General features: G+C 41.7%; 2 protein-coding genes across 4 annotated transcripts in view; one reads left to right on the forward strand and one right to left on the reverse strand.

Annotated features, from left to right (window-relative positions):
- LOC129842748 (zinc finger protein 664-like) overlaps window positions 1-24284 on the forward strand; it is a 275164-nt gene that overhangs the window by 209071 nt on the left and 41809 nt on the right. Inside the window, exons 1-2 of one of the 3 annotated variants that reach the window (XM_055911379.1) lie at window positions 2825-3447; window positions 15138-16746. The exons of 1 other annotated variant lie outside the window; for it this stretch is intronic. In XM_055911379.1, coding sequence (XP_055767354.1) covers window positions 3069-3447; window positions 15138-16051 — 1293 coding nt within the window. In that variant the 5' untranslated portion in view covers window positions 2825-3068 and the 3' untranslated portion in view covers window positions 16052-16746. Of the gene's footprint in view, window positions 1-2824; window positions 3448-15137; window positions 16747-24284 lie in introns of those variants that run through there. One more of the 3 variants, XM_055911380.1, reaches the window with a different exon arrangement.
- The window catches only part of LOC129842743 (zinc finger protein 501-like), a 57857-nt gene that overhangs the window by 8513 nt on the left and 25060 nt on the right, over window positions 1-24284 (reverse strand). The window lies entirely within an intron of this gene.

Consider the following 24284-nt stretch of genomic DNA (forward strand, 5'->3'; position numbering starts at 1 on the left):
GTTGGGTGTGTTCTGTGGTTATTATGGGGGAGGGGAATTATGTGTGTCTGTAGTTGGTGTCTTAATAAGTCCAGCATATGTCCAAGAGAAATGAGGAGTATGTGTATTTTTGTATAAAATATGGCTGATGTTGAAATGTAGTTATTACTAGTTTCCAGTCTCTATTACAATGTCTTACACCAGCCAGCTAACGTTAGCTATATGCAGTTGTCTTAGCCAGCTAACGTTAGCCATATGCAGTTATCTTAGCCAGCCAGCTAACATTAGCTATATGCAGTTATCTTAGCCAGCTAACATTAGCCATATGCAGTTATCTTAGCCAGCCAGCTAACGTTAGCTTTATGCAGTTATCTTAGCCAGCCAGCTAACATTAGCTATATGCAGTTATCTTAGCCAGCCAGCTAACATTAGCTATATGCAGTTATCTTAGCCAGCCAGCTAACATTAGCTATATGCAGTTATCTTAGCCAGCCAGCTAACATTAGCTATATGCAGTTATCTTAGCCAGCCAGCTAACATAAGCTATATGCAGTTATCTTAGCCAGCCAGCTAACGTTAGCTATATGTAGTTATCTTAGCCAGCCAGCTAATGTTAGCTATATGCAGTTAACTTAGCCAGCCAGCTAACATTAGCTATATGCAGTTATCTTAGCCAGCTAACGTTAGCCATATGCAGTTATCTTAGCCAGCCAGCTAACGTTAGCTTTATGCAGTTATCTTAGCCAGTCAGCTAACATTAGCTATATGCAGTTATCTTAGCCTGCCAGCTAACGTTAGCTATTTAGCCAACTAGCTATTAGCCTAACCAGCGTAGCCAACCAAGCTAACGTTAGCTATTTAGCCAACTAGCTATTAGCCTACCCAGCGTAGCCAACCAGCTAACGTTAGCTATTTAGCCAACTAGCTATTAGCCTAACCAGCGTAGCCAACCAGCTAACGTTAGCTATTTAGCCAACTAGCTATTAGCCTAACCAGCGTAGCCAACCAGCTAACGTTAGCTATTTAGCCAACTAGCTATTAGCCTAACCAGCGTAGCCAACCAGCTAACGTTAGCTATTTAGCCAACTAGCTATTAGCCTAACCAGCGTAGCCAACCAGCACCGAGACCATTTAGAACCAAACTAACAAAACCTAAACGTGTTTGCAGATCAAAAGATCAGAGACAAACAGAATGATGGGAGAAAATTAACCTTCAGAAGTCATTGATCAATGCTGATAAAGTAACACACTGCTTAAATAATAATGAGTAGTTATTTATGACGTATAGTGATTTGTAGATCAGTCAGTCGCCTGCAGTGTCGAACCAAACCAAACCAATCAGGTGGTTGTTCGATGAAACGAATCTTCAGACGTCATTGATCACGTGCTGCTGATAAAGCGATACAGGCATCAGCACACTGCTTTGAAGTTTAATGCTTTCAAATTCTCGTACCTCCGGTATCAAACATAACATCCCCATCGAAAAGTTGACAAAACAAAAAGGAACAAGCAGGTTGATTTCCTCTGTCATTTTGAGCCCACCGCAAGAAGGCACCAGAGCCCACCGTGCTAACGGGTTCCCACTAGATAACACAACCACACAGTTAATGAAAAGCATGAGGTGAAGCTTGAGCTAGATATCAACCTATCGAGCTAGTGTGACCTTCCTGGTCTCTCAAGTCAGTGAGTCAACACAGGAAGGAGCAATGGATGGATAGTTCATTTATTTCCATAGCTGCAATGATGGGACACACACAGTATGGATGAATGATCAGTAGTGACGGGATATAAATAGCACTCCCACAGCAATTCTACATTAATCTGCCCTATAATATACTAACAAAAAAACTATTGAAATGTCTATCAAAGTCATTGTGATCGTATAGTGGATTTAACCATTCCTACTAATTCCTAATTTACTATTATAAATGAATCAATTGTTTCCATGTGTCTCATATTCACTACATCAGAATAAACTGTCATCCATTTTAGTATCAAAATATATCAAATTAACCTGAAAAATGACTCAATGTCCCCCTCTACAGGCGAGGAAGTATAATACACCTAAACTAACAAAACCGGGCTAATAAACTGTCTGAAGTTCATGAGTTTATAAAACATATACTTTATACATTTGTCATAAATGACCTGCATTGATGAGACACACAGTCTGAATGAACGATCAGTAGTCGCCAGGGTAAAAATAGCACTCCTAAAGAAGATGCATTTACCAATTTGAAAGAGGGAACCTTAGCATAAAACCCACATGGAAAACTGAGATTTGGCAAATAACATATAAAGAGAGGCTTATTTGACGCCAAACCAACAACAGTAGTTACTAAAACATAAATTGCTAATGTATGATTTAAAACGTGGATTTTATGATGTAATGTCAACTTTATATATTTCTATCCCGGGACTATTCAATTTTGAACTCACCCACAGCAATTCTCCATAAATCTGCTGTGGATTACCCAGAATCCCGAAATAAATTAATACATATGTGATAATTCAAAAACATAACTGGTTGTGCTTATAGGGAACCAGATCGTGAACACAACTAAGTTACTACGTCTTTAACCACACTGTATTGTTACACTGGTGAGTAAAAACTCTTGCTTCCTACACTAACTTTTTGTCTGAACATTATAATATATATTTTACGTCACACTAGCGTCATTGTCTTAAAGTCGCACATCTCCATCGCAGTCAGAGGTTCAGACTGAGCGTTACCCACTCCAGTCAGCAGATGACGGTGTGCGATTTTAAGGCAATGCGTTTAGTGTGACGTATAATCTAGTGGACGGAACGCAATGCTGTTAGTGTGACGTATAATCTAGTGGACGGAATGCTTCTTTCAGCAGCAGCAACAGTTATTCAGGCACCTCGGTAGCTTGCTAGACAAAATAGACCAACCAGTAAAACTCTTTAGACGCTTTAGTGTATATTAGCCACTGTATTTTAAACCCTCGTCTGTCGTCTAGTTATTTAGTTATCCTATTTCATTTCATGTTTACGGTGCTGTTGTTATTATTCAGCTAGCGGGCTGGTTAAGTTAGCATTAGCCTAGCTAGCTAACATCTCCGACCATGAGTTCACTAAATTACTCTCTTCCTGCTGAAGAAGAGACGGTCTGTTGGACGGAGAAAGAAGCTCTCATCAAAGAGGAGGAGGAAGAGAAGGATGTTACAATACAAAAACAAGTAGAGGGTGAGGTTGTTACAGGGAAAGAAGAAGAGAAAGACGTTACAGTGAAAGAGGAGGAGGGTGTTACAGTAAAAGATGAGGACGATTCAGTTTTTGAAGTGAAAGCGGAGGATGGGGAGTTTACGGTCTCATCGGAAGAAGAGGAGGAAGAAACTGAATATCTGGGCCCGATTTCCCAAACGCAATTTAAGGCATCCAGTGGTTCTAAAGATGAACTTAGCCATAAGATGGTTTTGAGAAACCGGGCCGTGATTACCACTGGTAAGTACTGTCTTAAATACAGAGGTACAAACTCTGCAGTTGTTGAACTGATGTTTGGTGTTAAAAGGGAAATCTGTAATAACCATTGATTCTTGGAGAATATAACACATGCATCATGAGCTTAGTTCAACTGTTGTTCCCCATCAGAACCCAAAAATAAGCTTTTTTTACTCCAATGTTTAGAAACAATGTAAATCAACAGCCCCAACATTGTTAAAATTATAATGTTGATATCATGGATGGTCAGTCCTTTCATCCATAGGTCTGTCTATGAATTTGAGAGTAGTTAAGTGTCTCCAGGCCCATCATCATCTTATTACCAAAACAGTGGTGGAATGACTGCTTTGTTATTGTTTCAACTTCAGATTGGTTGATTGATGTGTGGCTTTTTTAAAGGGACAACCTAGGATTTAAACAGCAACAAAATGGCTGCCAAGAGACTTGGTTTGGTAAACAGCTGAGGGATGGGGGCTGGAGAAATGTAACCACTCTCAAATTCATTGAGAAAGCTATTGTAGCAACCGTAACCCAACACCTAGCGATCTCGTCAAGAAGTTCAGACATCTTGGCGTAACAGTTATAAGGTGTTGGCTTGACGGTCACTGGACACAGGTTTGAGTTCAGCTCAGGGCTTCCCCCTGAATTCACTACACTATGAATACAAGGACTGGCCATCCATGATGTCATAATGATAGTTTAACCAGGTTTCTAGGCTATATAGTATATTCTAGAATTCATCCATGATGTCATAATGATAGTTTAACCAGGTTTCTAGGATATATAGTATATTCTAGTATTCATCCATGATGTCATAATGATAGTTTAACCAGGTTTCTAGGATATATAGTATATTCTAGAATTGCCAGTGTAGATTTCCTTTGGAGGCTAATGATTAGAGCTGTTAAGTCATTGTATAATATTCAGCCAATTTTTTTTCATGCCTTTACATTAATGGCAAGACATACCTAGATGCAATTACATTCATGAATTGGTTTGAAACCTTTGTTTTAAACCCTTCTCAAAGTTGGTGCCTTGACAGATTTGTAAAAAATGGTTTGTCAAGAAACACTATTTATTTATTTAAATGTAACCTTTATTTAACTAGGCAAGTCAGTTAAGAACAAATTCTTATTTACAATGACTGCCTACACTGGACGGTGCTGGGCCAATTGTGCGCCGCCCTATGGGACTCCCAATCACGGCCGGTTGTAATACAGCCTGGATTTGATCCAGGGTGTCTGTTGTGACGCCTCAAGCACTGACATGAACTGTCCGCTGCGCCACCTCGGATCCCCAAAATCATGTTCTAGTGCTGTCCCCAACTAAAAGACATCTTGGTCAACCAAGAGTCATCTGTTCTTTCTACCAATCGCCCCATGTGTTTTTATAAAATCTGTATGTACTGAACTTGTATGATGCTTTAAGCATTCTGTTTGATTAAATAATTAAGACACACAAATGACTCGAAGTCATAACTAGAGGGAGCCGGTCGTCAACATAACCTGACCACAGGGAGCCGGTCGTCAACATAACCTGACCACGGGGAGCCGGTCATCAACATAACCTGACCACAGGGAGCCGGTCGTCAACATAACCTGACCAGAGGGAGCCGGTCGTCAACACAACCCGACCAGAGGGAGCCGCTCGTCAGCATAACCCGACCAGAGGGAGCCGCTCGTCAGCATAACCCGACCAGAGGGAGCCGGTCGTCAACATAACCTGACCAGAGGGAGCCGGTCGTCAACATAACCTGACCAGAGGGAGCCGGTCCTCAACATAACCCGACCAGAGGGAGCCGGTCGTCAACATAACCTGACCAGAGGGAGCCGGTCCTCAACATAACCCGACCAGAGGGAGCCGGTCGTCAACACAACCTGACCAGAGGGAGCCGGTCGTCAACACAACCTGACCAGAGGGAGCCGGTCGTCAACACAACCTGACCAGAGGGAGCCGGTCGTCAACACAACCTGACCAGAGGGAGCCGGTCGTCAACACAACCTGACCAGAGGGAGCCGGTCGTCAACACAACCTGACCAGAGGGAGCCGGTCGTCAACACAACCCGACCAGAGGGAGTCCCCCCTCCGCTGCTGGACTTCGTAAATTCTGCCGTTTTGCTCCTGAAGTTTGCAGTAATAGACTAATAGACTACAGATAGATAGCCTAATAGACTAGTAATTTATCTGACCATTTCTACCAATCTGCGTGCCAGTTATGATTTTCATATGCACATTTTACTGGAACAGTTTCATTTAATTTATAATAGTATCTCAAAATTATTGTCTGTGATTAATCTACATTCTATCTAAATGAAAATTATACAAATCTAAAAGTAACTGTTATTGCCATTGTGACATCATGATGAATTCTAGATGCCAACTATGTAAAGATAGCCGACATAAAGCCAACAAATTAAAACATTGCATTCTGCAGGTAGAAAATATCCTGATAAAAATAAATATCCTAGAAATCACATTGGCTGCACATGGCCTGTCTACTACAAACTTGAAACATTGTTTCAACTATCAACTGGGTCAGGAAACTCGGATAGCAAGCTTGCAACATTATATAAAATATTCTAGGCCCTCAGTTTCCTGCTCCAGTGAGTTCTGGACAGACACAGCTATAGGCTATTTGTGCAAAGGATAAGAAGTAATCAGGTATTTTATGACATTTCCACTGGATCATAGAATTACGTTTTTCCCTTTAATGCTGAGTGGTTATCGAAAGGGTGAGAGCTGGAAATATTTTACGAAAATACTTTGAGGAACTATTGTCATTCACAATTGATTTTGATTTTTTTGCATTTGATTGTGATTTTTACTTGCTGTTTTACTTTGAGGAACTATTGTCATTTTTAATTGATTTTGATTAGATTTTGTTTGCTTGCTGTTTGGAGGTGAGGAAAAAGTTACTTTGAGAAGCTCCACAACTCATTAGTGGTGCAGCGTTAAGACAATGAGAAATACTATCAGACATCCCCAAATGGGCACATTTATAGACCTACATTTGTGTGCCGGCCAGGTAGACTAGTCCTACTACTATATGTGTAATCAGGTGTGTGTGTCCTTACTCAACATTGACAGTAGTGTTTCAAACAAAAGACAACAAATAAACTGACAAAACTGGCGCATATTGTAGGGTGAAGTCTGGGTGGTCTGCCATGGGCTGTTTCATTTAGTATCCGTAGGGGTCGGCATCGGGAATGATTGTATTTCCCCGAGGTATGTTGTACCGAAGTTGAATGACTGAAAGGGAGTGTAACTTTGATTATAATTGCACTTCCCTGAAGGAGGGAAATGAGGTTTGAAATGTTTGTCCCCGCCTTTCCTGGGTCGGTGAAGAGCAGTATTAAATTTAAGGAATAAATCCAAGTCTCACTCTCATCACATGTGGAAGGCGGGGCTTCCAGCGAGGCGTGGATTTAATAGTATGTTGTACCTAATTTCCCTCCTTCAGGGAACAGTAGTTATAGTCATAACATGTGGATTTAATAGTATGTTGTACCTAGTTTCCCTCCTTCAGGGAACAGTAGTTATAGTCATAACATGTGGATTTAATAGTATGTTGTACCTAGTTTCCCTCCTTCAGGGAACAGTAGTTATAGTCATAACATGTGGATTTAATAGTATGTTGTACCTAGTTTCCCTCCTTCAGGGAACAGTAGTTATAGTCATAATGTTACGCTTGTCATATGATGAACTTCAACTTAAATACGGGATCTTGCTGTCGGACAGTTTTTTTGTATTCTGAAATGCACTCGAACTATGTATCATTTAGTGTCTCCTTATGTTACGCTGGGAAAACAGATTTCGTGGGCACAGAAATCCTAAATAATTTCAGAGTTTGCTAAATCCAATGGTTTTTAACAGAGTCATTTTATAATCCAAGATGGCGTAGCATTAAGACGTGTTTGTTGTAAATGGTTTGTTTTTTTTCAACCTTTTTTGTATATATTGCAATATATTTCAATCTTTTTCATTTAAAAAAATTAAATATACCTTCCGGCAACCCGCCTCACCCAATATGATACGGATCTGCTATATTTTTTAGACCTGTGATAGATAGTGTTTTCTATCTAAATCTACCAAGTTTACTTTGGGCACGCTTTTCATCCGGAGGTGAAAATAGTGCCCCCTACCCTAGTGAGGTTAATACCCCCGCCGTCCTACAATCCAAGCTAGATGCCCTCAATCTCACACAAATGATCAAGGAACCCACCAGGTACAACCTTAAATCCGTTAACCTGGATATATCCTGGAAGGATATTGACCTCATCCTTTCAGTAGGGGTTGTTGCCATGTTGTTTTTTAATTGTAATTTCCTCACCACCTTAAATAAGCATGCCCCTTTCAAAAAATGTAGAACTAAGAACAGATATAGCCCTTTGTTCACTCCAGACCTGACTGCCCTCGGGCAGTACAAAAACATCCGGTGGAGTACTGCACTAGCATCGAATAGTCCCTGCGATATGCAACTTTTCAGAGAAGTCAGGAACCAATACACACAGTCAGTTAGGAAAGCAAAGGCTAGCTTTTTCAAACAGAAATTTGCATCCTGTGGCTCTAACTCCAAAACGTTTTGGGGACACTGTAAAGTCCATGGAGAATAAGAGTACCTCAACCCAGCTGCCTACTACACTGAGGCTAGGAAACACTGTCACCACCGATAACTCCACGATAATTGAGAATTTCAATAAGCCTTTCTCTATGGCTGGCCATGCTTTCCTCCTGGCTACCCCAACCCCGGCCAACAGCTCCCCACCCCCCTCAGCTACTTCCCCAAGCCTCCCCAGCTTCTCCTTCACCCAAATCCAGATAGCTGATGTTCTGAAAGAGTTGCAAAACCTGGACCCGTACAAATCAGCTGGGCTAGACAATCTGGACCCTCTCTTTCTAAAATTATCCGCCGCCATTGTGGCAACCCCTATTACTAGTCTGTTCGACCTCTCTTCCGTATCGTCCGAGATTCCTGAAGATTGGAACGCTTCCGAGGTCATCCCCCTCTTTAAAGGGGGTGACACTAGACACAAAATATTACAGACCTATATCCATCCTGCCCTGCCGTTCTAAAGTCTTCGAAAGTCAAGTTAACAAACTCACTGATCACTGACCATTTTAAATCCCACCGTACCTTCTCCGCTGTGCAATCCAGTTTCCGAGCTGGTCACGGGTACACCTCAGCCTCGCTCAAGTTACTAAACGATATCATAACCGCCATCGATAAAAGACAGTACTGTGCAGCCGTCTTCATCAACCTGGCCAGGCTTTCGACAATGTCAATCACCATATTCTTATCGGCAGACTCAGTTTCCTCGGTTTTTCTAATGACTGCCTCGCCTGGTTCACCAACTACTTCTCTGATGGAGTTCAGTGTGTCAAATCGGAGGGCCTGTTGTCCGGACCTCTGGCAGTCTCTATGGGGGTGCCACAGGGTTCAATTCTCAGGCTGACTCTCTGTATATATCAATGATGTAACTCTTGCTGTGGGTGTTTCTCTGATCCATCTCTACGCAGCCGACACCATTCTGTATACATCTGGCCCTTCTTTGGACACTGTGTTAACAAACCTCCATACGAGCTTCAAAGCCATACAACACTCCTTCCGTCTCTCCAAGGTGGCTTAGCAGTTCAGACGTCTTTTCCGTATTGTCTTGTCGTGTCCTGTATATATATATATATTTACACCTTTTCTTCACATATCTTTTATTTATTTTATTATCCAAGAACTCAACTACAAAAGCTTTCCTGCAAAAGCTTTCCTGCAACCCGCTTCACCAATTACAATAAGTAATATTTACCTCAATCTGAAAATCCATCGTGGAAGATAGCCAGGGGCTAATTCAGAAGCTAGCCTGATAGCTAACCAGAAGCTACTCCGATAGCTAGCCAGAAGCTAATCTGTAGCTGCCCCGAAATTAGCCGGTTTGCTAGCTAGCGTTGGTGTTTCAGCTGCCCACGTTTTGCGGTCATCAGCTATTCCTTTAGCTCGATAATCTACCGGCACTTTTGTGCAACGCGACTCGGACCGGAGCATTCCGGGACTTTTTTTCTCCCAGTTTCCCCGGATTCCAACCGCAGGCTCTGGACACTTGCACCTTGATTTCGCAGCTAGCTAGCTGCATACCGTGTGACTATTGGCTTACGTCGACCCCGGAGCAAACTCAAATCATGCTGGAGCTAGCCAGCTGAGGAGTTCCATCACCATCCGGACCCGTTTCTTTTGTTGCTGCTGCAGATACGGAACCCCACCGGGCCTTCACGACTGACTGCCGACGTTATCTGCCCGAGGGATGTATCCAACCGGCAAATCCGTCCCGACGTTACCTGAACGCTCACCTGAGGCCCGCTAATCGTTAGCTGTCCTATCGGCTGCTATCTGAACAAAACCCCACTACACGGAACCTACCGACGGAAACGCACGAGGTATCTACAAACAGACCTCCATCCTATGCTGCTACCGATAGCCATATACCCGGCCAGCTGTCTGGATCGCCACGACCCCAACCAACCTCTACTCACTGGACCCTTACTGATCACTCGATTAAGCATGCCTCTCCTTAATGTAAATATGCCTTGTCCATTGCTGTTCTGGTTAGTGTTTATTGGCTTATTTCACTGTAGAGATTCTAGCCCTGCTCTCTATACCATATCCAACCTATCAGTTCCACCACCCACATATGCGATGACATCACCTGGTTTCAATGATGTTTCTAGAGACAAGATCTCTCTCATCATCACTCAATACCTAGGTTTACCTCCACTGTATTCACATCCTACCATACCTTTGTCTGTACATTATTCCTTTAAACTATTTTATCGCCCCCAGAAACTTCCTTTTACTCTCTGCTCTAGTAGCTCTAGGCGACCAATTCTCATAGCTTTTAGCCGTACCATTATCCTACTTCTCCTCTGTTCCTCTGGTGATGTAGAGGTGAATCCAGGCCCTGCAGTACCTGGCTCCACTCCTATTCCCCAGGCGCTCTCTTTTGATGACTTCTGTAACCGTAATAGCCTTGGCTTCATGCATGTTAACATTAGAAGCCTCCTCCCTAAGTTTGTTTTGTTCACTGCTTTAGCACACTCTACCAACCCGGATGTTTTAGCCGTGTCTGAATCCTGGCTTAGAAAGACCACCAAAAACTCAGACATTTTTATCCCCAATTACAATATTTTCAGACAAGATAGAACGGCCAAAGGGGGCGGTGTTGCAATCTACTGCAAAGACTGCCTGCAGAGTTCTGTTATACTATCCAGGTCTGTTCCCAAACAATTTGAACTTCTACTTTTAAAAATCCACCTCTCTAAAAACAAGTCTCTCACCGTTGCCGCCTGCTATAGACCACCCTCTGCCCCCAGCTGTGCTCTGGACACTATATGTGAACTGATTGCCCCCCATCTATCTTCAGAGCTCGTGCTGCTAGGCGACCTACATTTGAACATGCTCAACACCCCAGCCACCCTACAATCTAAGCTTGATGCCCTCAATCTCACACAAATTATCAATGAACCTACCAGGTACCACCCCAATTCCGTAAACACGGGTACCCTCATAGATATCATCCTAACAAACTTGCCCTCCAAATACACCTCTGCTGTTTTCAACCAAGATCTCAGCGATCACTGCCTCATTGCCTGCATCCGTAATGGGTCAGCGGTCAAACGACCTCCACTCATCACTGTCAAACGCTCCCTGAAACACTTCAGCGAGCAGGCCTTCCTAATCGACCTGGCCGGGATATCCTGGAAGGATATTGATCTCATCCCGTCAGTAGAGGATGCCTGGTCATTTTTTAAAAATGCCTTCCTCACCATCTTGAATAAGCATGCCCCATTCAAGAAATTTAGAACCAGGAACAGATATAGCCCTTGGTTCTCTCCTGACCTGACTGCCCTTAACCATCAGAAAAACATCCTATGGCGTTCTGCATTAGCATCGAACAGCCCCCGTGATATGCAACTTTTCAGGGAAGCCAGAAACCAATATACACAGGCAGTTAGAACAGCCAAGGCTAGCTTTTTCAAGCAGAAATTTGCTTCCTGCAACACAAATTCAAAAAAGTTCTGGGACACCGTAAAGTCCATGGAGAATAAGAACACCTCCTCCCAGCTTCCAACCGCTCTGAAGATAGGAAACACTGTCACCACCGACAAATCCACTATAATTGAGAATTTCAATAAGCATTTTTCTATTTCATGCTTTCCACCTGGCTACCCCTACCCCGGACAACAGCACTGCCCTCCCCTCTGCTACTCGCCCAAGCCTTCCCCATTTCTCTTTCTCCCAAATACAGTCAGCTGATGTTCTTAATGAGCTGCAAAATCTGGACCCTTACAAATCAGCCGGGCTAGATAATCTGGACCCTTTCTTTCTAAAACTATCTGCTGAAATTGTTGCCACCCCTATTACTAGCCTCTTCAACCTCTCTTTCGTGTCGTCTGAGATCCCCAAAGATTGGAAAGCAGCTGCGGTTATCCCCCTCTTCAAAGGGGGGGACACCCTTGACCCTAACTGCTACAGACCTATATCTATCCTACCCTGCCTTTCTAAGGTCTTCGAAAGCCAAGTCAACAAACAGATTACCGACCATTTCGAATCACACCACACCTTCTCCGCTATGCAATCTGGTTTCAGAGCTGGTCATGGGTGCACCTCAGCCACGCTCAAGGTCATAAACGATATCGTAACCGCCATCGATAGGAAACAATACTGTGCAGCCGTATTCATTGACCTGGCCAAGGCTTTTGACTCTGTCAATCACCACATCCTCATTGGCAGACTCGACAGCCTTGGTTTCTCTAATGATTACCACGCCTGGTTCAGCAACTACTTCTCTGATAGAGTTCAGTGTGTCAAATCGGAGGGTCTGTTGTCCGGGCCTCTGGCAGTCTCTATGGGGGTGCCACAGGGTTCAATTCTTGGACCGACCCTCTTCTCTGTTTACATCAAGGATGTCGCTCTTGCTGCTGGTGATTCTCTGATCCACCTCTACACAGACAACACTATTCTGTATACTTCTGGCCCTTCTTTTGACACTGTGTTAACAACCCTCCAGGCGAGCTTCAATGCCATACAACTCTCCTTCCGTGGCCTCCAACTGCTCTTAAATACAAGTAAAACCAAATGCATGCTCTTCAACCGATCGCTGCCTGCTCCTGCCCGCCTGTCCAACATCACTACTTTGGACGGCTCTGACTTAGAATATGTGGACAACTACAAATACCTAGGTGTCTGGTTAGACTGTAAACTCTCCTTCCAGACCCACATCAAACATCTCCAATCCAAAGTCAAATCTAGAATTGGCTTCCTATTCCGCAACAAAGCATCCTTTACTCATGCTGCCAAACATACCCTTGTAAAACTGACCATCCTACCAATCCTCGACTTCGGTGATGTCATTTACAAAATAGCCTCCAAAACCCTACTCAATAAATTGGATGCAGTCTATCACAGTGCCATCCGTTTTGTCACCAAAGCCCCATATACTACCCACCACTGCGACCTGTACACTCTCGTTGGCTGGCCCTCGCTTCATACTCGTCGCCAAACCCACTGGTTCCAGGTCATCTACAAGACCCTGCTAGGTAAAGTCCCCCCTTATCTCAGCTCGCTGGTCACCATAGCAGCACCTACCTGTAGCACGCGCTCCAGCAGGTATATCTCTCTAGTCACCCCCAAAACCAATTCTTCCTTTGGACGCCTCTCCTTCCAGTTCTCTGCTGCCAATGACTGGAACGAACTACAAAAATCTCTGAAACTGGAAACACCTATCTCCCTCACTAGCTTTAAGCACCAGCTGTCAGAGCAGCTCATAGATTACTGCACCTGTACATAACCCATCTACAATTTAGCCCAAACAACTACCTCTTTACCTACTGTATTTATTTATTAATTTATTTTGCTCCTTTGCACCCCATTATTTCTGTCTCTACTTTGCACTTTCTTCCAATGCAAACCAACCATTCCAGTGTTTTTTTAGTTTTTATTTTACTTGCTGTGTTGTACTCACTTCGCCTCCATGGCCTTTTTATATTTTATTTATTTATACATATATCTGTTTGCCTTCACCTCCCTTATCTCACCTCACTTGCTCACATTGTATATAGACTTATTTTTTTTCACTGTATTATTGACTATATGTTTGTTTTTACTCCATGTGTAACTATGTGTTGTTGTATGTGTCGAACTGCTTTGCTTTATCTTGGCCAGGTCGCAATTGTAAATGAGAACGTGTTCTCAATTTGCCTACCTGGTTAAATAAAGGTTAAATAAATAAATAAAATAAAAAATACTGTAGCTGTTTAGTTAAAGTCAAATGTTCAACTATCATCAGCTGATCCAGGAAATCATTTTCTGAATTCCAGTCACATAACAAACATCACGACATGCAACAACAACCAAAGTGCTTCTTCATTCATTACTCTGGTAAAGACAATTATGCCGTGCTCCACGTTGGTTCCAACATCCCTAACAAATTGATGTGTATAATGTTATTGTCTGCTTGATTTATGTAACAGTATAACTTTACGTCGTCCCCTCGCCCCGACACGGGCGCGAACCAGGGACCCTCTGCACACATCAACAACAGTCACCCACGAAGCATCGTTACCCATCGCTCCACAAAGGCCGCGGCCCTTGCAGAGCAAGGGGAAACCCTACTTAAGTCTCAGAGCAAGTGACGTAACTGATTGAAATGCTACTAGCGCGTACCCGCTAACTAGCTAGCCATTTCACATCCGTTACATTTACAGTAGGGTCTCTTTAGTCTGTTTGTTTGTTTGGACACAGAGATACTTAGCTCATTATTTGTGGTGAACTGTTTTTTGATATATAGGCTATTGTACAACACACATATGCTCTAGTATGTCTGTAGTTATTGAGGTTCGGTGAAGTTATGGGTCCTACAGTAGGTCTATGTTATTGTTAGGTGGAGTTATGGGTCCTACAGTAGGTCTATGTTATTGTTAGGTGAAGTTATGGGTCCTACAGTAGGTCTATGTTGTTGTTAGGTGAAGTTATGGGCCAATTTGTTAAACACTTAATGTACAAACCCTCAGTTTCAGGCTGATGGCAAAGCTAGCTAAAGAGCATTTTACTGGTTGAAGTGTTTTATAAGTATAAAGCAGTTGATTTGCGGCAATAACACAAACATATTAAGCAGGAGATTCAAACGAGCGTTACAGTTATTATCCAAAAGTAATGTGAAATGCAATCATAAATAACCTGGAAATGGAGGCTATTATTGCTGTACTCGCCTATGAGAACTGCCCTGAGTTTTCCCCCACGGTGGTGAATTAGTGAATAGACACAGAGCTTAATGTGAGTTTCCTTCAGTAGCACTCCTGATCTTGCGCTGTAATATTCAGACTACATTGTGGAAAACTAAAATCTTTGCTCACCATTTTTGCTCCAGGCAGATATATTACATTCATAACTAGTGGTTTCCTCATTAGCAGGGAGGTGTTTCTGCAATCAAATTGTGTGTGCATCGCCCTCGTGCTGCAATTTTAGCAAACACAGAAAGGGACCTTTTTGGAGATCGAAGGTCGTCTGGTACATTGCTTAGGTTTGACTGTCTTAAGACAATTGTAAAATAATTTAACAGACCTCTGGGCATCACCTTTTACCTCAAATAAACAGTGGATTTCTGCTGTTGTGGCCCTTTAACCGTCTGACTTTGTTGTTCACACAGGAGAGAGACGGGACTATCGTGGATCCTCTGGGGAGTCTCAACTACATCATGACGCTGCCGAGGCAGAGAAGAGTCTCTCCACGTCAGAACTCCTCAAGAAACACCAGCAGAGATCGACAGGAAAGAAACCTCACCGCTGCTCTGACTGTGGGAAGAGATTCACCTCCTCATCAGGCATTAAAATTCATCAGAGATTCCACACAGGAGAGAAACCTTATTGCTGTGGTCAATGTGGGAAGAGATTTACCTCCTCATCATGCATTAAAATTCATCAGAGAATTCACACAAGAGAGAAACCATATGGCTGTGCTCAATGTGGGAAGAGTTTTGTTAATTCTAGCGATCTGACTGCACACCAAAGAACACACACAGGAGAGAAACCATATGGCTGTGCTCAATGTGGGAAGAGTTATTTTACATCTAGCAATCTGACTGCACACCATAGAATACACACAGGAGAGAAACCATATAGCTGTGATCAATGTAGGAAGAGTTTTTCTACATTTGGCTCTCTAACAATACACCAGAGAACACACACAGGAGAGAAACCTTATAGCTGTGATCAATGTGGGAAGAGTTATTGTCAATCTGGCCAACTGACAGTGCACCAGAGAACACACACGGGAGAGAAACCATATAGCTGTGATCAATGTGGGAGGAGTTTTAGTACTTCTAACTATCTGACAGTACACCAGAGAACACACACAGGAGAGAATCCGTTATGTGATCAATGTGGGAAGAGTTTTACTACTTCTAGTTATCTAACTATACACCTTAGAACACACACAGGAGAGAAATCTTATAGCTGTGATCGATGTGGGAAGAGTTTTACTCAGCAAAACAGCCTGAATATACACAAGTGGACACACACAGGGGAAGGGATACTACCCTTCCCCTGTATCTCAGATCTCTGATTAAACATAAAATACATCAAGGAGTTGTTTCATGATATCAATGAAATAATGTCACAATGTAGAATGTTTAAACATTGTAGGAGGAGTGTGTAATGATGTCATAATGTAGAATGTTTTAACATTGTAGTAGGAGTATTTTAATGATGTCACAATGTAGAACCCTAAATGTTTGTCCCCTGTTCTATTGATTTCAACATGATATGGATATTAGCCTCAGGGGGAAAATCCAGGCTCTGAATTGGAAGATGACTATTTATGAGATTTATCAGAAAGTGACTAACAAAAAACTAGTTGTCCTCTAACCAGTGATGTACACATTATTCCCAGATTCCGTGTGGTTTTTGAGCTGTTAGTTTTAACAGGACGTGCAACCTCATCTCCCTTCTGTCACACAATTGATTTCAACATGATATCGTTGAGTGATGACAAATAAGTGTTGTGTTCCTTTGTTTAGTGACCCCTACATTTAAATGCATCACTGCAAAATGTAGCTGACTGTCTTCTGCAGGTTGTCCTCTAACCAGTGAGGTAAAATATATCTCCCATTTCCACGTGTTTTTTTAGTTGTTAGTTTCAACAGCAAGTACAACCTGATGTCCCCCCTAATCGATATCAGTGATTTATTGCTACGTGTCAAAACAACAGCGTTTCTGGTGCTTGTGCAGTTTATAAGGAGCTTGTTTAAAAAAAAATAATAATAATATGATTATTGTGGCAGTTTGTGTAAATAGCACATGTTATGTTTAGGTTTTCAATTTATCCCAAACTGTTTCTGCATATTGGTTATTGATTTGGACACGTTAAAACTGTGTTTTGACATTGAGGCTATCCCACCTAGCACAATGTAATTGAAAAGTTGTTGAAAATAAGACAATGCAATCAAAAAAAAATGTATATATTTTTTTATTATACCATGCCTTACCATTAAGTTAATTATTGGCAATACATATTAACAAAGGGGTGAATATTTGGTTTTGATATTTCATATTTACAATCATGTAACATTTACTAATCATAGTTATTCATGCAACCAACTTGACATTTTTGGGTACATTTATATTGCTTTTATAATATCAGGGTTCATTCTCAGATGTACTCCCAAATGTACTAGAGCATGACATTGGGGACTTTATATGCAACAACATGCCTATTGAGTGAACCCTGAAAAGAGAGAGAAGCTCCACAGTGAGGAGAAGAAGCTAGAAGCTAGTGAGTTTTAGGAAGACGACAGTTCTAGAAGCTAGTGAGTTTTAGGAAGACGAGAGTTCTAGAAGCTAGTGGGTTTTAGGAAGACGAGAGTTCTAGAAGCTAGTGAGGTTTAGGAAGATGAGAGTTCTAGAAGATAGTGAGTTCTAGGATTCTATAGAATGAAAAAGGAGAGAAAAATAATACGATTGTATATTATTATTTAGAAATACGTGTTTTTTCTTGTTTTTAATTGTTGACAGCCAGTAGACACTATGTTTATATTGTAGAAGGTGAAGCATTGTAATTGATTATGTGAAATGGAAGTTGTAGAGATACTCTGAATGATTGGCTATGAAAAGCCAACTGACATTTACTCCTGAGGTGCTGACCTGTTACACCCTCAACAACCACTGTGTTTATTAATATTTGACCCTGCTGGTCATCTATGAACATTTGAACATCTTGGCCATGTTCTGTTATAATCTCCACTCGGCACAGCCAGAAGAGGACTGGCCACCCCTCAGAGCCTGATTCCTATCAAGGTTTCTTCCTAGGTTCTTGTCTTTCTAGGGAGTTTTTCCTAGCCACCGTGCTTCTACACCTGCATTGCTTGCTGTTTGGGGTTTTAGGCTGGGTTTCTGTACAGCACTCTGTGACATCAGCTGATGTAAGAAGGGCTTTATAAATACATTTGATTGATTGATTGTACAACTGAATGCATTCAACTGAAATGTGTCTTGGGTGCACTGATTGGTGTCACCTCGTTAGTCAGTATGTGTTACACCTGTGCTGGCTTGTCCATCTCGTTAGTGGGAAGGTGTTTCACCTGAGCTGGTCCAGGTTCTATTTAAGAGTGTCTGGCCCAGTGCTCCAGTTGTCTTGATAGATGTGGAGAGTCAACACCTTTAGTTGCTCCACCTTTTTGGTTTGCTTCCTGTCTTTAAGTTTGTTGTGGGTTTTTCTTTTGTTTTCCTCTTCTTGGCAGATTTAGTGGGTCTCATGGTTGGTGTTTTTTATGTCCCAGTTGTTGTTACTAGTCAACTTCTAGTGGACACCCCCATAGTGTCTTTCAGAACCCCTCCTAAAACCTGTTTAGTTGTGGTTGTCAGTGACTCTGTTAGTTCTGAAAAACAAGCTTATATTTTGGGTTGGGTGGATATAGGATCATATTGTTTATATTTTAATCAATGGCATTTCCTTACAATGTTCATTAGTCTTTCAGTTGTTTTTCTTCTGTTTTTTATCCTCTTATGTTTGTTGTGTAACTGATGTGAAATGGCTAGCTAGTTAGCGGTGGTGCGCGCTAATAGCGTTTCAATTGGTGATGTCACTCGCTTTGAGACCTTGAAGTAGTGGTTCCCCTTGTTGTGCAAGGGCCGCGGCTTTTGTGGAGCGATGGGTAACGATGCTTCATGGGTGACTGTTGTTGATGAGTGCAGAGGGTCCCTGGTTCGCGCGAGGGGACGGACTACAGTTACACTGTTACATGTACTAAATATATAGTTTAATTTTCATAGTTTTTTCCTGTTGTCGCGTCTTTACTGTCATGAAATTGAAGAAAGATTCTCTGTAATTAGTTATTACGCGATCAACTAAATTATAACGTAACTAATTAACTAGGAATTTGGGGCAGATATTTTCATATCTGATCAATAGTCTTCTGATTAATGATTTATTTATTTTACCTCACGTTACTCATTCCAAACGTCGTAAATTGTTGGTTATCTGCACGAACCCAGTCTTCACTATGAGTCATCGGACTAAAGTTGTACTGTTACATGAACTAAAAAATTTCTGTTTAATTTTCATAGTTTTTCCTGTGAAACCATTGTGTTGCATCCATGTCTGACATGTGCTGTATAAATAAAGCTTGATTTGATTTGAAAATATTGCAAAACAAGAACATTTGACAAATGACCATAATATCAAAGAACAAATGTGTGTGTCTGAGGAGAAATTAACTTTCATACAGCCAAAGGGGGTGAGAAATTACACCAATATCAGTGAACAATTTATTTACAATGTAAATAAACATGGACGATGGAACATATTCCTTTAGTTTACGTGATGAACCACTAAGGGGACATAAATATTGACCTCTGACCTCTCTGGCTGTAGAAGTGTTCTTCCTAACCAGTCCCTCAACAGCTCTCTGACTGAGCTCCACCCTCACTGGGTCTTCAGAGGAGAGGAAGGCTGAGGAGGGATGGAAGGATGAATGGATCAGTCAATCAATAAAGTGTAGAGCTGCTGTCTATGCTGTCTGACAAAATCACTACTTTAGTAGTTCATTGAAGGAAATCAGGCTTTATGACTGCTGAATACCAACTATCTATCACTTAGATAATGTATTTTCAATTTCAGGTAGAGATACATCCTTGGGACATCCCTAGCCCATTGAAGTTTACATTTAAAATGGTTAAGGTAGGGGTTAGGGGTTAGGGTAGGGATGTCCCAAGGATCCCTGATTGCATTGACCATCGTGCATTCTTCTGTCTCTTTTACAGAGCAGGTGTAAAAGAAACACAGACAAGCCAAGTAGGCACGCAGTGGATTATGGTCACTGTAGTTAAATACGTTTTATGCGCTAAACTATGTATATTATTGGCCTGTTGGAAACTACAACTCCCTACTACATCACACAGTTCAGGCTGGATCTGATTTATCTCTAGAGAAACTACAACTCCCTACTACATCACACAGTTCAGGCTGGATCTGATTTATCTCTAGAGAAACTACAACATCACACAGCTCAGGCTGGATCTGATTTATCTCTAGAGAAACTACAACTCCCTACTACATCACACAGTTCAGGCTGGATCTGATTTATCTCTAGAGAAACTACAACTCCCTACTACATCACACAGCTCAGGCTGGATCTGATTTATCTCTAGAGAAACTACAACTCCCTACTACATCACACAGTTCAGGCTGGGTCTGATTTATCTCTTGAGAAACTACAACTCCCTACTACATCACACAGTTCAGGCTGGGTCTGATTTATCTCTTGAGAAACTACAACTCCCTACTACATCACACAGTTCAGGCTGGTACTGATTTATCTCTAGACTAGTTCCAGACACACCCTCTCGGCAGACAGGCCAAAAGAGCTTGCCCCAATTCGGGGAACCATTGATCTACTTCAGAGGAACTGTGTCTAGAGTGATTTCCTGTTGTTTTGACACATCATTGGAAAACTAGAATAACTAGCTGTTGATACAGAACGAGACGACCAATTCCCAGTTAGTCTGTGTCTCGTTCTCCACACACGGACACACACCAAGATCACGTGTTTTCTATATGCACAAGATAGTTTGACTATATAAGGCTTCTGAACTCCTTGTGTCATCGAGCTCTCGGCCTTCCACCTCAGAGTGTAGGGCTGACCAGCTACATTATTGCAATTCTTATCAAATAAAGGTTGATTGTTTGAAGAAATGACAAGGTCTCTCCTGATTGGTTAGAATTTCCACCACAATGTGCAGTAACAATGATAGACCAGACTCATAGTACAGAATGAATGACTGACTGCCCAGTTCAACGTCAGTTCACCGTCTCACCTCATACTGTATTGGAGCGGCAGCAGCTGACTGCCCGGTTCAACGTCAGTTCACCGTCTCACCTCATACTGTATTGGAGCGGCAGCAGCTGACTGCCCGGTTCAACGTCAGTTCACCGTCTCACCTCATACTGTATTGGAGCGGCAGCAGCTGACTGCCCGGTTCAACATCAGTTCACCGTCTCACCTCATACTGTATTGGAGCAGCAGCAGCTGACTGCCCGGTTCAACGTCAGTTCACCGTCTCACCTCATACTGTATTGGAGCAGCAGCAGCTGACTGCCCGGTTCAACATCAGTTCACCGTCTCACCTCATACTGTATTGGAACAGCAGCAGCTGACTTGATCGTTGACGCTAATCAGCAAGTTTTGAATCTGAGAGTAAATAGAGCCGACTACAACTCTAAAAATGAAGGGTTCAACTGGAGTTGTTCTCAGATCCCCTAAGAACCGTAGGGTTCTTGGTCAATGAAAAACAGCCCCAAAAGGTTCTTCAAAGAACTTGTTAGAAGGTGGGTTCATCGAGGAACCTCCGTTGTTGCTGGACTTCTTCCGGGAACTTCGCAGTTACAACTGAAAACGATGGTGACAAGTTTGGATGCGACAACAGTTAAAAAGGTTAAGTTGGGTTGATGTTTGGCTCTGAATATGTCTCTAAATAATTTATATAATAATAATATAACATAATAATGAATAACGAAGACAATGATGGTTTTCTGTGAATAGCTTCCATAACGTTACTATAGTTAATTACCGTAAATATTAGAAAGCCGGGTTTGACCGTCGGCGTTGTATGAGCTACAGTACAGTACCGTTATCTAGCTAGCTAACGTTATGTCCTAACTAGGCACAACTAGGTTTGGATTATTTCCCTCAACTATATTATTTCCCATATATTGTATATCGTTTCCATAAAGCCAACATGTCTTTACACTCATTAACGTAAGTTTCCAATCTAGAGCAGTTCTCACTTTTGTGATAATGAACTAGCTAACGTTAACTAACTAACTAAGGACGGTGACCTGTCCAGACGAGATGTTACAACGAACTGAATCGTCAATGGAGGTCTTCCTCTTTATATAGCCTGCTACAGCATGCAATACTATTAACTCACAAGGGGGCATAACGTTACATGGACAATACTATCCCATTTTGGAAACGTTACATGGACAATACTATCCCATTTTGGAAACGTTACATGGACAATACTATCCCATTTTGGAAACGTTACATGTACAATACTATCCCATTTTGGAAACGTTACATGGACAATACTATCCCATTTTGGAAACGTTACATGTGCGTCCCCTTGTGGAGGGAAATTAATATCTTAGATGGTAGCTGGAGATGGGATTCAAATGCATAATGGTATTAATACAGTGTCTAGACTACCTCTTTTGTATAAATGCCCTTCAGAATCCAAACACAGTATTGCCACGCAGCAATTTATCTAATATATATATATATGTTTTAATGCTTGTAAGACTATTCTTTGACACATTTTCTCTTCCTTTGAAATTCTTATAGGACAGAACATGGACACAATGCAATTGGGATCAAGAAGAAGGTACAGATCTGTTGTAGGACAGCTGCATTTGAAGTGTACATTTAACCTACATAGCAGTCAATACAAACTGACATCTCTTAGCATACAAATGTGTGCAAATGATCTTTTCAGATATTCTCGGAAATGAATCAAGTCCATGGAATGGATATAGACAAAAATATAATTCAAGGACTATCAGAGGTAGAGAGGTGAGGCAGGGGTGAGGACATCATCCTGCTATGTTGACAGTCCCTGAAGGACAATACAGAAGAGGGATTTGCTCTTATTCCTTCCCTTTCTCTAATGTATTTTGTAATAAAATTAGCAAGTGTAGTAAGATCTTTGCTTTACTTTACGAGGACTGGAGACCACAGCAGTGATTCTGCTCTTGCCCTACCTCTTCAATGGGGACCCGAGTGGCCTTTATGTCCGTGACAAGGTATGCCTATGCACCAATCATCTGTTTCTTCATAAACATAGGTGTGCATGCTTATATAAAACTACAGCTGAACATTTGTTATGTTCTTTGTTAATTGTATGTGTATTAATCTTTTCTTACTTTTGTTGACACAGATTTCACCGCATAGTGGAACATAGTGGAAGATAAACTGAATTGAAAAGTAAACCACTACTACTATTTTTGATATACTTAATTTATACTGTTTTTAATACTAAGATGGACCAAGATATATATTTTTTGTCAAAAAAAATGTTGTGTATTTAACTAGGGAAGAACAAATTCTTATTTAAATGCTGGTCTACAGGGGAACAGTGGGTTAACTGCCTTGTTCAGGGGCAGAATGACAGATTTTTACCTTGTCAGCTCGGGGATTCGATCCAGCAAAATTTTCAGTTACTGGCACTACGCTCCAACCACTAGGCTACCTGCTGCCCCAAATATGTGTTGCTTTTGCAAGAGTCTGTTGATTGGTCGGTCATTGGGTTCATTCGTTTCGCAATATGTTCAAATCAAGCTTTATTTATACAGCACATTTCAGGCATGGCTTCACAGAAAGAAAAAAATGACAAAATCTCACATTTACTACACAACAAACATAAGGGTAAAAACAAATTAAATGGAAGACTAATGAGCTTTTTAAGGAAATTACATTTGATTAAAATATTAACAATATGATGCAATTTCCAACCCAATATATAAGCATGTTTTACTCCATTGTTTGTTGTTACGTTCTCCAGCAAGAAAACATAAATGTCCCTTAAATATCAAAGAGTCACTGACAACAACAAGTAAACAGGTGGGGTTTTAGGAGGGGCTCTGAAAGACACTATGGGGGTGTCCACTGGAAGTTGACTAGTAACAATAACTGGGACCTAAAAGACACCCACCATGAGACCCACTAAATCTGCCCAAGAAGAGGCAAACAAAAGAAAAACCCACACCAAACTTAAAGACAGGAAGCAAACCAAAAAGGTGGAGCAACTGAAGGTGTTGACTCTCCACATCTATCAAGACAACTGGAGCACTGGGCCAGACACTCTTAAATAGAACCTGGACCAGCTCAGGTGAAACACCTTCCCACTAACGAGACGGACAAGCCAGCACAGGTGTAACACATACTGACTAACGAGGTGACACCAATCAGTGCACCCAAGACACATTTCAGTTGAATGCATTCAGTTGTACAATCAATCAAATGTATTTATAAAGCCTTTCTTACATCAGCTGATGTCACAGAGTACTGTACAGAAACCCAGCCTAAAACCCCAAACAGCAAGCAATGCAGGTGTAGAAGCACGGTGGCTAGGAAAAACTCCCTAGAAAGGCCAAAACCTAGGAAGAAACCAGGCTCTGAGGGGTGGCCAGTCCTCTTCTGGCTGTGCCGGGTGGAGATTATAACAGAACATGGCCAAGATGTTCAAATGTTCATAGATGACCAGCAGGGTCAAATAATAATAATTACAGTGGTTGTTGAGGGTGT

The sequence above is a fragment of the Salvelinus fontinalis genome, unplaced genomic scaffold (assembly GCF_029448725.1).
Source record: "Salvelinus fontinalis isolate EN_2023a unplaced genomic scaffold, ASM2944872v1 scaffold_0064, whole genome shotgun sequence".
In the NCBI taxonomy this organism is placed as follows: Eukaryota; Metazoa; Chordata; class Actinopteri; order Salmoniformes; family Salmonidae; genus Salvelinus; species Salvelinus fontinalis.